The sequence below is a fragment of the Nicotiana tabacum genome, chromosome 4 (assembly GCF_000715075.1).
Source record: "Nicotiana tabacum cultivar K326 chromosome 4, ASM71507v2, whole genome shotgun sequence".
Lineage (NCBI taxonomy): Eukaryota > Viridiplantae > Streptophyta > Magnoliopsida > Solanales > Solanaceae > Nicotiana > Nicotiana tabacum.
Genome location: NC_134083.1, coordinates 20,531,888 through 20,544,441, shown reverse-complemented (window position 1 = coordinate 20,544,441; position 12,554 = coordinate 20,531,888). Strand labels below are relative to the sequence as shown.

The 12,554-nt window shown below is 38.1% G+C and overlaps 1 protein-coding gene across 1 annotated transcript; it reads left to right on the top strand.

Annotated features, from left to right (window-relative positions):
- Positions 1-5,746: 5,746 nt before the first annotated feature.
- Positions 5,747-11,428, top strand: LOC107763793 (nuclear pore complex protein NUP96). Its single transcript, XM_016582289.2, has 6 exons — positions 5,747-5,886; positions 6,150-8,742; positions 9,042-9,165; positions 9,653-9,801; positions 10,296-10,393; positions 10,910-11,428. The coding sequence occupies exons 2-6, from the start codon at positions 6,196-6,198 to the stop codon at positions 11,103-11,105; spliced, it is 3,114 nt and encodes a 1,037-aa protein (XP_016437775.2). The 5' UTR covers positions 5,747-5,886; positions 6,150-6,195; the 3' UTR covers positions 11,106-11,428.
- The last annotated feature ends 1,126 nt before the right edge of the window (positions 11,429-12,554 follow it).

The following is a 12,554-nucleotide window of genomic DNA, read 5'->3' as shown; positions in this document are numbered from 1 at the left end:
CTATCGAGCCAAATATTATCTAACCGCTCCAGAGTGGTTCTCCGCTTGTGTGCCTTGCCGTTAAAGGTCTTATTGCTGATGTTGAAACTTTCTTCATGGTATGCTTTCTGTTGCTGCCTCGTTAAAAACCTTGCAAGAAAAACCCAATTGGGACAAAAATTGGATGAAAGGAAAAAGAGTGGAGCACATACTTTCAGTATAGGTGATGTTTGTCAGCAATAATATCTCTTTTCCAACTCGTATGAGCCTTTTTCGGTGACAGCTGAAACCCGGTAGGGACCTTCCCAGGTTGGACCTAGCTTCCCTACATTGATTTTCCGGGTGTTTTGAGTTACTTTTCTTAGAATCAAGTCTCCCACTTTTAAATAATGGAGGTTGGCTCTTCGATTATAATATCTTTCCATTCTCTACTTCTGGGCCGCCATTCTTATATATGCCAAATCCCTGCGCTCATCGAGTAGCTCCAAGTTGACTAACATCGCTTTGTTGTTCGTCTCTTCGTTTACCTGAAAATATCTCAAGGTAGGTTCTCATACTTCCACCAAGATTAAGGCTTCTGCTCCGCACACAAGGGAAAAATGAGTTTCTCTTGTGCTTGATTTGGCCGTTGTTCGGTACGCCTATAGCACCTCAGGCACTTCCTCGGGCCATTTACCTTTAGTCGCTTCCAACCTCTTCTTGAGATTTTGTATAGTCACTTTGTTCGTTGATTTCGCTTGACCATTTGTACTCAGATGATAGGGTGAAGATGTGATTCTCTTTATTTTCAAATATCAAGGAACTTTGTGATCTTTGCACCTATAAATTGTTGCCCGTTATCGCATGCTATCTCTTTTGGTACTCCAAATCTACAAATTATGTTCTCCCACAAGAAATCCACCACTTCATTTTCGCCTATCTTCTAATAAGGACCCGGTTCAACTCACTTAGAAGAATAGTCAGTTAAAATTAAAAGAAACCTTACCTTACCAAGGCCCGGTGGTAATGGTCCGATGATATACATTCCCTACTTCATGAATAACCATGGAGATAGAACTGAATGTAATGATTCTGCTCGTTGATGTACCAGTGGTGCGTAGCGTTGGCACTTATAACATTTTTGCATGAAAGCTTTGGCGTCTTGTTCCATTCAGGGCCAATAATAACCTGCCCTTACCAGTTTTAGCACTAAGGAATCTGCTCCCGAATGGTTTCCACATATCCCTTCGTGGACTTCTCGGATAACATAATTAGCTTCGGACGCTCCCAAGCATCGGGCTAGCGGGCCTTGGAATGATTTCCTGTACAGTTGGCCTCATTTGAAGATATATCATGCTACTTTGTCATAGTGAGCGGGACACCTTGGATTCTTCGGGCAACTTTCCGTGCTCGGGATAATCAATGATCTCATTCCTCCAGTACCAAACCAAATTAGTTGTATTTACCTCATAGTAGTTGTCCACGTCCAGGACCGAGTGCATGAGTTGTACTACCGTCCCAGAATCTGATCCCTTCATTTCCGTTGATGAACCGAGGTTAGCTAGCACATCTTACTCTTTCATTTTATTCCCTCGGGATATGAGTAATCGACCACTCCCGAAATCGAGCCAGTAGAGTCTAAACCTTCACTACGTATTGTTGCATGCGTTCCTATTTGATTTCGAAGATCCAGACTTGATTTACCACCAGTTGGGAGTCACATTTGATTTCTATGACCTCAAAATCTAGTCCTCGGGCCAGTTCGAGTCCTGCAATCAAAGCTACATACTCTACTTCATTGTTAGTTAAAGGAACTGTTCTAATGGCCTTCCTTAGGGTTTCTTCCGAATGCGTGGTTAGTATTATGCCAAGCCCAGACCCCTTTATGTTGGAAGCTCCGTCCGTAAATAAGGTCCAAACTCCCGATATCAATTCGGACACCATCACTGCCTCTTTGGTCGCTAGAGGCAGCAACCCCGGACTGAAGTCGGCCACAAAGTCGGCCAAAACTTGTGACTTAATCGCAATCCTCAGTTTATATTCTATGTCAAATTAACTCATTCTGACGACCAATTTGGCCAATCTACCAGAGAGTTTGGGTTTGTGGAGGATGTTCCACAGGGAAAAGATGGTCACCACAGCTATCGGGTGACATTAAAAGTACGACCTCAGCTTCCGAGTAGCGACTACGAGAGCTAAGGCCATCTTTTCCAAATACGGGTAACGATTTTATTCTCCCATTAAAATTTTACTAACGTAATAAATGGGATATTGCGTACCTTCATCCTCACGGACTAAAACGGCTCTTATCGCTACCTTCGAAACTGCGAGATAAACTAGCAGTGTTTCACCTTCCTTCAGTTTTGATAGTAACAGAGGGTTTGACAAATACCTTTTCAAATCTCACAAAGCTTGCTTGCATTCCGGGGTCCATTCCAAGTTATTTTTCTTTTTGAGCAGTGCGAAGAAGCGATGGCATTTCTCTGATAACCGGGAAATAAACCTATTCAAAACGGCCAATCTCCTTGTGAGCCTTTGAACTTCTTTCACGCTTGATAGCTGGTCCGGGATGTCTTCGATGACTTTGATCTTATCAGGGTTTACCTCAATCCCCCTTTGTGATACCAGAAATCCTAAGAAATTACTGGAGCTGACCTCGAACGTGCACTTCTCGGGGTTTAGCTTCATGTTATGCTTCCATAGGATGTCAAAAGTTTCTTGCAAATGCTTAAGATGATCACCTGCGTTCAAAGAATTAACAAGCATATCATCTATATAAACTTCCTTGGTTTTCCCTATTAGTTTTTCAAACATCTTGCTTACGAGTCGTTGATAAGTGGCTCCGACGTTCTTTAGCCCGAAGGGTATCATATTATAGAAATATGTGCCGAAATTCGTTATGAACGAAGTCTTTTCCTGATCTTCCAGGTTCTTCTTAATTTGGTTGTACCTGGAATAAGCATCGAGGAAACTCACTAACTCGTGCCCGGTCGTTGCATAAATCATTTGATCGGTGTTTGGCCGAGGGAACGAGTCTTTTAGGCACACGTTATTCAAGTCCTTATAATCTACATACATGTAAAATTTATTATTCTTCTTAGTAACTGCTACTACATTAGCTAGCCAGTCTAAATATTTTAACTCTCAGATTGAACCGATATCAAGTAGGTGAGTTACCTTTTCTTTGACGAATTTATTCCTGGCCTCCGTAATAGGGCATTTTTTTTGTCTTACCGGAGGGATGTTGGATCCAAGCTTAGCTTGTGTATGGCAACTTCCATTAGGATACCTGACATATCCGCATGCGACCACGCAAAATAATTGGCATTATATTTAAGAAATTCAATAAAGCCAGACCTGTGCTCGGGAAATGAAGTCTTGTCTCCAAGTGGAATGTCTCTCTCTTATACAACCACTTAACAAAGCATATTTTACTCTATACAGATAGTACTACATAATTCAAGAATTATTAATTCTAATTTTTGCACTATAACTTTGATCGTGAATCGAATGGCTGCCGACCTCCCCTGCAATAAAATAAAATAATGCAAGCACTTGGGGCTTCTGCTCAGTGATTACCGCTTGTTTGGATTGTCGTTACACGTCTTATAATATATCGTTTGGTATTGTACTATATTATATTGTTTGATAAATATAACGTTTGGATAGATGGTATCGTTTACCATTATTTCATGATCTTATGCACCAATAATATGAAGAGTAAAATTGGAATATTACTAAGAAAACTCAGGATACAACGTAGAATTATTATATAAAAATATAGCGTAAATGATAAAATATGATTATTTAATAATAAGGAAGGGCAAGATGAGAAAAAAAGTAAGGAAACGACGCCACCACACCAAATTCGTGATTCCATAAAGTGGCACTTTTTATCGTTACATAACAATGAATTTAAATATACGATACAATAAAATTTAAGTAACAATCAAAACAAATATTGTTTTTAAAGTAACAATACGATACAATATAATATGTAACAACCATCCAAACAAACTGTTAGGGTAAAAACGAGAATAAAACATTCAAAATTAAAATAATCAATAAATAAATAAAAATAAGTGTAACAAATTACTCTCTCTATCTCAATTTATGTGATATTTGTTGCTTTTTGAAGTCCAAACTTTTTAACTTTGATTGTTTATTTTAACATAGAATTTTTATTTTTTCGTGCTAAAATTTATATATTTGCAAACTATTAAAAAATATATTGTAAATTACAATAATTAATAATTCATAATATTTAAATACATATAAAGAAGTTATGGTGAAAAAATAACTCGTTTGATTCCGCACAGAGGGATATAAAAGACAACGGTGATTCAGACCTGATTTTTCTAAGTGCCCGTTTGGACATAAAATTTGGTTGAAGAATTTTACAAAAAAAAATTTCACTTTTTTTCGAATCAGCGTTTGTTCATAAAATTTCCAATTTCACTTGAAGATGCATTTTGGAAATTTTCGAAAATTTAAAAAATTGCAAAAAGCTGTTTTTCACAATTTTCACTCAAATCACTCACAAAACTTCAAAAATAACCCAAACTGAAATTTATGTCCAAACACAACTCTAAGGGCCCGTTTGGACATACAATTTGGTTGAAGATTTTTCCAAATTTTTTTTATTTTTTTTCGAAATCAACATTTGTTCATAAAATTTCCAATTTTCACTTGAAGATGCATTTTAAAAATTTTCAAAAATTTGAAAAACTGCAAAAAGCTCTTTTTCAAAAATTTAACTCACAAAACTTAAAAAACAACCCAAACTTAAATTTATGTCCAAACACAACTTTAAGGGCCCGTTTCGACATACAATTTGGTTGAAGATTTTTCCAAAAAAATTTTGCTTTTTTTCGAAATGAGCGTTTGTTCATAAAATTTTCAATTTTCACTTGAAGATGCATTTTGAAAATTTTCGAAAATTTGAAAAACTGCAAAAAACTGTTTTTCAAAATTTTCACTCAAATCACTCACAAAACTTCAAAAACAACCCAAACTGAAATTTATGTCCAAACACAACTCTAAGGGCCCGTTTGGACATACAATTTGGTTGAAGGTTTTTTCAAAAAAAATTCGCTTTGTTTCGAAATCAGCGTTTGTTCATAAAATTTTCAATTTTCACTTGAAGATGTATTTTTTAAATTTTCGAAAATTTAAAAAACTGCAAAAAAATATTTTTCAAAATTTTCACTCAAATCACTCACAAAACTTCAAAAACAACCCAAACTGAAATTTATGTCCAAACACAACTCTAAGGGCCCATCTCGACATACAATTTGGTTGAAGATTTTTCCAAAAAAATTCGCTTTATTTCGAAATCAGCATTTGTTCATAAAATTTCCAATTTTCACTTGAAGATGCATTTTGAAAATTTTTAAAAATTTGAAAAACTGCAAAAAACTGTTTTTTAAAATTTTCACTCAAATCACTCACAAAACTTCAAAAACAACCCAAACTGAAATTTATGTCCAAACACAACTCTAAATTTCAAATAACATTTTCACTTGAAAAAAATTTCACTATTTTTTTGAATTTTACAATTCTTATGTCCAAACGACTACTAAATTTCAAATATCATTTTCACTTGAAAAATTATTCACCATTTTTTCGAATTTTACATTTCTTATGTCCAAACGCCTACTAACCCATTTTTACTGCGCCGCAGGCTCCTTAAGTTTCTGAGCTCCACATTTTACCCTCTGACGCATCACGTGCCTCCCACGGGTCACAGGCGAGGGAGTAGGGCAGGGAGTGGGGGCGGGAGTTTGGGAAATTGAGAAAGCAAAGCAATTTTTTTTTCTTTCTGAGTCTAAAACCTTCCGTCTCCCTCCAGTCTCAGCAACATTCATGAACACGAACGCCGAGAAGTAAAGAAGCTAGAAATCTCTAATTTGTTCATCGTAGTGTAAGGTAAGTGTATTCCATTTTTATTTACTGTTTCTTCGTTTTCTAAGGTAGATTTCAGTTCGGACTCGTTAGGGTTTTGGGAGCTGCTCTGCTTTTTAATCTTTGATTCAGTCTTTGTACATTCGATGCCCTAAACGCTTGAGTTTGAGCTATGCTAATGCTATAACACGTGAATTCTCAGGTTTTTATTTGTTACTTTTGCGTTACCCATGTAAATTTAAATATATACTAATATAATACTATGTACATTTGGATTTGATTATCAGGCACTTGCAGCGAAACTTTAAAAGGAGTGAAAGAAGTAACATAGTAATGGAAGTTGATTTAGGGACTCATGACCAACTTATTGTTTCTCAATCTCAATGTAAAAGAAGAAAAGTATCCCTTGACGGCGTAGCTTTAGATCAGATTTTCGGCGAGAATGAAGCTGCTTTACCTACCTTGCGATCTACTGATTATTTTACTGAGCCTTGCTTGAGTGAATTGGCTATTAGGGAGCTTATAAGCCCAGGGTATTGCAGCAGTGTTCAAGATTTTACTGTTGGGAGGTTTGGATATGGGTTTGTCAAGTTTTTTGGGGAAACAGATGTTAGAGGGTTGGATTTGGATCGAATTGTGACGTTTAGCAGGCACGAGGTGGTTGTATATGAAGATGAAAATGACAAGCGCCCAGTTGGCGAGGGACTTAACAAGCCTGCTGAAGTAACTTTGCTACTGAAAATACGATCCTCCAAAAATTGTGATGTGGATTCTTCTAGAGAAATGGTGGAGAAGTTGAGATGTAGAACTGAGAGGCAAGGAGCACGTTTTATCTCGTTTAATCCATCAAATGGAGAATGGAAATTCTCCGTTCGGCATTTCAGCAGATTTGGTTTGATGGATGATGATGAAGAAGATATGATAATGGATGATGTGTCTCCAGAAGTTCTAGACCCGGTGGATATGAATGGAGGAGACGTTTCCTACATTGATGAAGAAACCACCTTAGTCAATACAACTGATCTTTCACATTCTCTTCCTGCTCATCTTGGGTTAGATCCTATGAAGATGAAAGAAATGAGAATGCTGATGTTTCCGGCAGAAGAGGAGGATGTAGATGATTATCATTGCGTGCCTTCTGATAGAAAACCACAATTCAGCAAAGAATCTTCAAAATCCCCTTTCCAGCATAAATACCCGAGAATTAGTCCACCTTTGACTCGCAAGACTCCATTGGCTTTGACCGAATACAAACATGGTAGTTTTGGCTCGGACTCACCAGGGTCCATTTTGCTGACCCAACAAAATAAGGGTGTGCTTCTAAAGACAACAAAGGCTGAAGGTTTGAAGCTGGATCTCAGGCAGCAAACACCTATAAGTGGAAGCCACTCTCATAATGTTGTTGATGCAGGATTGTTCATGCGTAGATCATTTGGAGTTGGCTGGGGGCCTAATGGTGTTCTTATCCATTCTGGCGCGCCAGTTGGTAGTAAAGACAATCAAAGTTTGTCCTCCATAATCAATTTGGAGAAGGTTGCATTTGACCAAGTAGCTAGAGATGAAAATAAAAAGTTTAAGGAGGAACTTGTTGATTTGTGTTTTGATTCACCTCTCCTTCTTCACAAGGAAATTAGTCATGAAACCAAAGAGTTTGGGGAGGGACCCTTCACGTTAAAGCTACAAAGAGTTGTGTGTGATCGTGTAATGCTTTCAGATGTATGTCGGAGTTATATTGGTATTGTTGAGAGGCAGTTGGAGGTTCCTGGATTATCTTCAGCATCCCGTGTTCTTCTGATGCACCAAGCAATGATTTGGGAATTAATAAAAGTGCTTTTTTCATCCAGACAATTGAGTGGGAAATCAAAGTCTCTAGAAGATGAGGATGAGGAAGACATGATACCTGATACGAGAGAAACTGTTTCAGATGTTGATCCAGAAGCACTTCCAGTGATAAGGAGAGCAGAATTCAGCTATTGGTTGCAAGAGAGTGTTTGTCATAGGGTGCAGGAGGAAGTAAGCTCTTTGAACGATTCAAGCGATCTACAACATATGTTCTTACTTCTAACTGGTCGGCAGCTGGATGCTGCTGTGGAACTGGCTGCCTCTAGAGGAGATGTGCGACTTGCATGTCTTCTTAGCCAAGCTGGTGGTTCGATGGTTAATCGTTCTGATGTTGTTAGGCAGCTTGATCTTTGGAGAGTAAATGGATTGGATTTCAATTTTGTTGAGACAGAGAGGATTAGGGTTCTTGAGTTGGTTGCTGGCAACATTCATAGAGCTCTGCATGATGTAGACATTGACTGGAAAAGGTTTCTGGGGTTGTTGATGTGGTATCAGCTTCCACCAGAAACTGAATTGCCTGTTTTATTCCGCGCATATCAGCGGCTTCTCAATGAAGGAAAAGCTCCATCTCCTGTTCCAGTTTATATTGATGAAGGACCTGTAGAAGTGTCTATGAATTGGCATGCAGTGAAACATTTTGACCTTGGCTATTATCTTATGCTTCTTCATGCCAATCAAGAAATTGATTTCAGTGCTCTAAAGACGATGTTCAGTGCCTTTGCTTCAACAAATGATCCCCTTGACTACCACATGATCTGGCATCAACGAGCTGTTTTAGAAGCCATTGGTGCTTTCAGTTCTAATGATCTTCATCTCCTAGACATTAGTTTCATTTCTCAGCTGCTGTGTCTTGGTCAATGTCATTGGGCTGTCTATGTGGCGCTTCACATGCCTCACCGTGAAGATTGTCCTTATTTGCAAGCTGCTCTTATAAGGGAAATACTCTTTCAGTATTGTGAAACTTGGAGTTCTCAGGACTTACAGCGACAGTTTATTGAGGATCTAGGTATTCCATCAGCATGGTTGAACGAAGCTTTGGTGAGTCAGTGGTCTTACTTTGATTTCAGTTTTATGTTGATCCACGCTTCTTGCTTTCCACTTTATGGCAAATCAAAGCTAATCTATGTCACCGAGATATTATTGCTTGCTGTTTCTGGACAAGATGGCTTAACATTATGCTGAAAAGAGAGCAATTTCCAGCGTGTACTTTGAAATTTCTTTGAAGATGCTAGTACTTTTTTGTCGAGTTAGTGCTTTGCCTGCAGTTGATTGCTACTAGTGTGGAATCACTCTTCTGCTTGCATCTTATTTTTCACCCTTGGCTTACTCTATTGCAGGCAACATATTTTAATTACTACTCTGAATTCCCCAAAGCCCTAGAACACTTTTTGGAATGCGGAAAGTGGCAGAAAGCGCACACCATTTTTATAACTTCAGTTGCTCATTCTCTTTTCCTATCAGGTACAAGATTGCTTATCTCTAGATTTATCTTTATATCTTTTTTGATCGTTTAGATTCATCTTTATATCTTACTATTCGTTATCCAGAATATGTACCTAGAGACATCTGTGTTTAATATCTCTGTTCTTTTACTCCCAAAAGTTATATAGCTTTACCACTTGCAATACGGTATGTTCAGTTCCAGAAGGATGCTATTTTACCGTTGTTTGCTCTTCCCTTTTCTTCTTCCAGCTTCAATCTTTTTCTACGTGAACCTTGTTTAATAATTTAGAACAGAATTAATGAAACGCTGTAAATGCCGTAAGACTTGTCTTCTTATGGCCATCTGAGTCGTCATCGAGTCTAAATGTCTCATCATATAATTTGTTATGTGCTCATATACTCTGATATGCGTCACCTATTTGATTTGGGGGCTTGTTTTACAGCTTTATCTTTTTACTCAAAATTTGTTCTGGTGCTAAATTACTCGAATATTGTTTATTCACAGAAGAACACTCTGAAATATGGAGGCTAGCAGCTTCCATGGAGGACCACAAGTCAGAAATTGAAGATTGGGATCTGGGAGCTGGAATATATGTAACTTTTTATTTGTTGAGAAGTTCTTTTCAGGAGGACCATGACGCTATGAACCAAGAGGTATGAAATTTCTCTGTTATCTAGTTACATGTGTTTGAATCCTTTTCTCAAATATCCTGGAGCTGTTAACCTTGTTAGATCAAAATTTGCTTTATTTGATGGTTGCATATATAAATGCCGGTGAATGACATTTTTGCGTCCATAGTTGCGCTGAAAGTTTTGACCTCCCCCCTGGTACTATTACAATTGGGAGGTCACATGCATTTTGGAACAAAATGCTCTTTTCAGGTGGATGTGGGAAGCCTATGTACTTACTGACAGGAAAACTGGACTGGAAATGAGATTTTAGCTGTGCAGCTTGGTCAGTGATCAACTTGTAAATGCACAGTTCATGTAGGAATTGAATGATAGAGGTCACTGTCACGAGATTTCTGCATAGTAATAGGAAGTAGAGAGAATATCTGTTTACGATTATTGCTTGAAGCTTATCGACATATCTCCTAGTTATTCTAAAGCTTTATAGGAGATTTGACAAAACACATTTTTATTGACAGGGCTCTCTAGAAAACAAAAACAGTGATTGTACAGACTTCATCAGTCGCTTAAACAACTCTTTGGCTGTTTGGACTAGCAGATTGCCTGTCGAAGCAAGGTACTTAACATTGAATTATTAATAGTCTTACGTTCAAATTCCAGTGGAGGCAAAAACACGAGATGATTTCTTTCCATCTGCATAAGCCTTAGTAGGTAGAGTTATCTGGTACCTGAGTTGATATGAGGTAGAAGGTACCCGATGGAATAGTTAAGGTGCGAGCAAGCTGGCCGGGGTACCATCGTCATTAAAAAAAAAAAACTGAAACATAAAACTTACAGTGCTGCTTCTTGCTAGAGGCAACGCTCCCCCCCCCCCCCCCCAAATAAAAAAGAACAACTCCCCCCTCTTTCCACCATCTCATTGAACCCATAACCCTTCGTTTCTCATTTCTAAGTTTGAATTCTCATGTATGATTAAATCAGTAGAGCTTTATGTCAGCTGGTTTATGTTGAAGTAAAGTATCCCATAAAGCATGGAAACTTGGCATGATCCTCGAATGCTTTAAGTCCATTTGGTGTAGGCGAGAGCTCCTATAGTAACAAGATTGAACTAATGAATGTATATTGTCTCTAGGGTGGTTTATTCGAAGATGGCTGAGGAGATATGCAATTTGCTGCTTTCTGATAGCGGTGGAAGTTCAGAAAATGAGGTCCAGCTAAGCTGCTATGATACCATATTCAAGGCACCCATACCTGAAGTTACCCGTGCATACCATTTGCAGGATGCTGTGTCTCTTTTTACATCTTACCTTTCGGAGGTGGCATCATAGCCCTTATGTCAAGACCCATCTCTCTAGTTTAACAGCAAAATTTTGTATGTTTATACGCCGTGAAAAGTGTGAGCATTAATGTAGTCATAGCTCATTATCTTGCAATCCTTCTCCCAGAGAACTTCTGTTGTTTGTGTTAATTTGTGTATTCATTTACAAGTAAAGGATTTACTTGTAAATGTTTGGGTTTCATTGGACAAATTGGCATTGCAGTTCAATGAATCGATGTTCTGCAATGTCTTGAAGACATGATTTGAATTGATTGTAATTATATGCTTTCGTACTCGTGCCAGAAACTTTCAGTTATTTGGCATAAAACAAAAGTGGCACAACTGATAGCATTTATATGTTTCCTTAGTTCTCCAGCGAAGAGTATGAGTTCGTGGATTGATTATTGATCCTTCTATTGGTCAGTTCGTTTGGCAACCACTCAAATGCATACATGTAAAACACAACGTGAAACCTCAACATGGATACCTAGGACAAGAAATGTGTTTTGAGGAAAAGGGAAAAATCACCTACGTTACTTGGTGTTATGTTTAAGAACTCGAGCGAGTACGTGGATACATGGATCCTTCTGCATTGCCGGCTAGTTAGGTACTAGTGGTGTACGTAAAATATTTTTCCATCAGCACTAAGTGTGATTTATGAAAGTAGAGAAACAAGAGATCCTTTGTATAGGATAGAGTGACTTTGTTCATGTGAAGAATAGCTGCTTATTTCTATTCTTTGGTGCATTATGAGGTTTTGAATTGTATAGAAAATTGACTGTATTTAGTATTGAAATATTTAATCATATGCAGGTTGTCTTTATTTTTTTTGGTATACCGTTTGTATGCAAGAATTTAGTTTGTAACATTAATAATATTATTTACTTTATTAAAAGAATTTCCCACCACTAAAAAATTGTATGAAATTTACAACCAAAAATAATATAAAACTGGACGTATTATTCGATAAGGAAATTGTCACTGTACCATGTTTCAACTTACGTCCCATACTTAAAAAAATATACGTCCCTGAAAGAAGAAGATCAAAATATACGTCGCAAAAAGAGGTAGCTTATTTATGGTTTTAAAAAAAAGACTTACCTTCACATTAGCACATATAACTATACCCATAGTTATAAGTAACCTGTTAAATGGGTCGGGCCGGGCTAGCCCACTGACAACCCGGTTCAGTCTGGTCCGCTAAGGGGGTGGGACATGTTGGTTAGGGTTGGGGGTTTAGCCGGACGGAGGCGGGTCATTTTTGCTAACCGGTGTCCCGGAACCCGACAAGCCCGGTAATTCACTAACGGGTTTTTACCGAGATACAACCCGGTCCATCCCGATTACCAGTATGCAGTTTTTTCTACCGTTGCCACGTGGGACTGGTTGGTTAGGGTTGGGGGTTTAGCCGGACGGAGGCGGGCCATTTTTGTTAACCGGTGCCCCGGAACCCGGCAAG

Coding starts and splice junctions, on each gene's coding strand:
- LOC107763793 (XM_016582289.2), top strand. CDS start 6,196: ATGGAAGTTGATTTAGGGACTCATGACCAACTTATTGTTTCTCAATCT. Junction 9,166..9,652: donor TCATTCTCTTTTCCTATCAG/GTACAAGATTGC, acceptor GTTTATTCACAG/AAGAACACTCTGAAATATGG. Junction 9,802..10,295: donor ATGACGCTATGAACCAAGAG/GTATGAAATTTC, acceptor TTTTATTGACAG/GGCTCTCTAGAAAACAAAAA.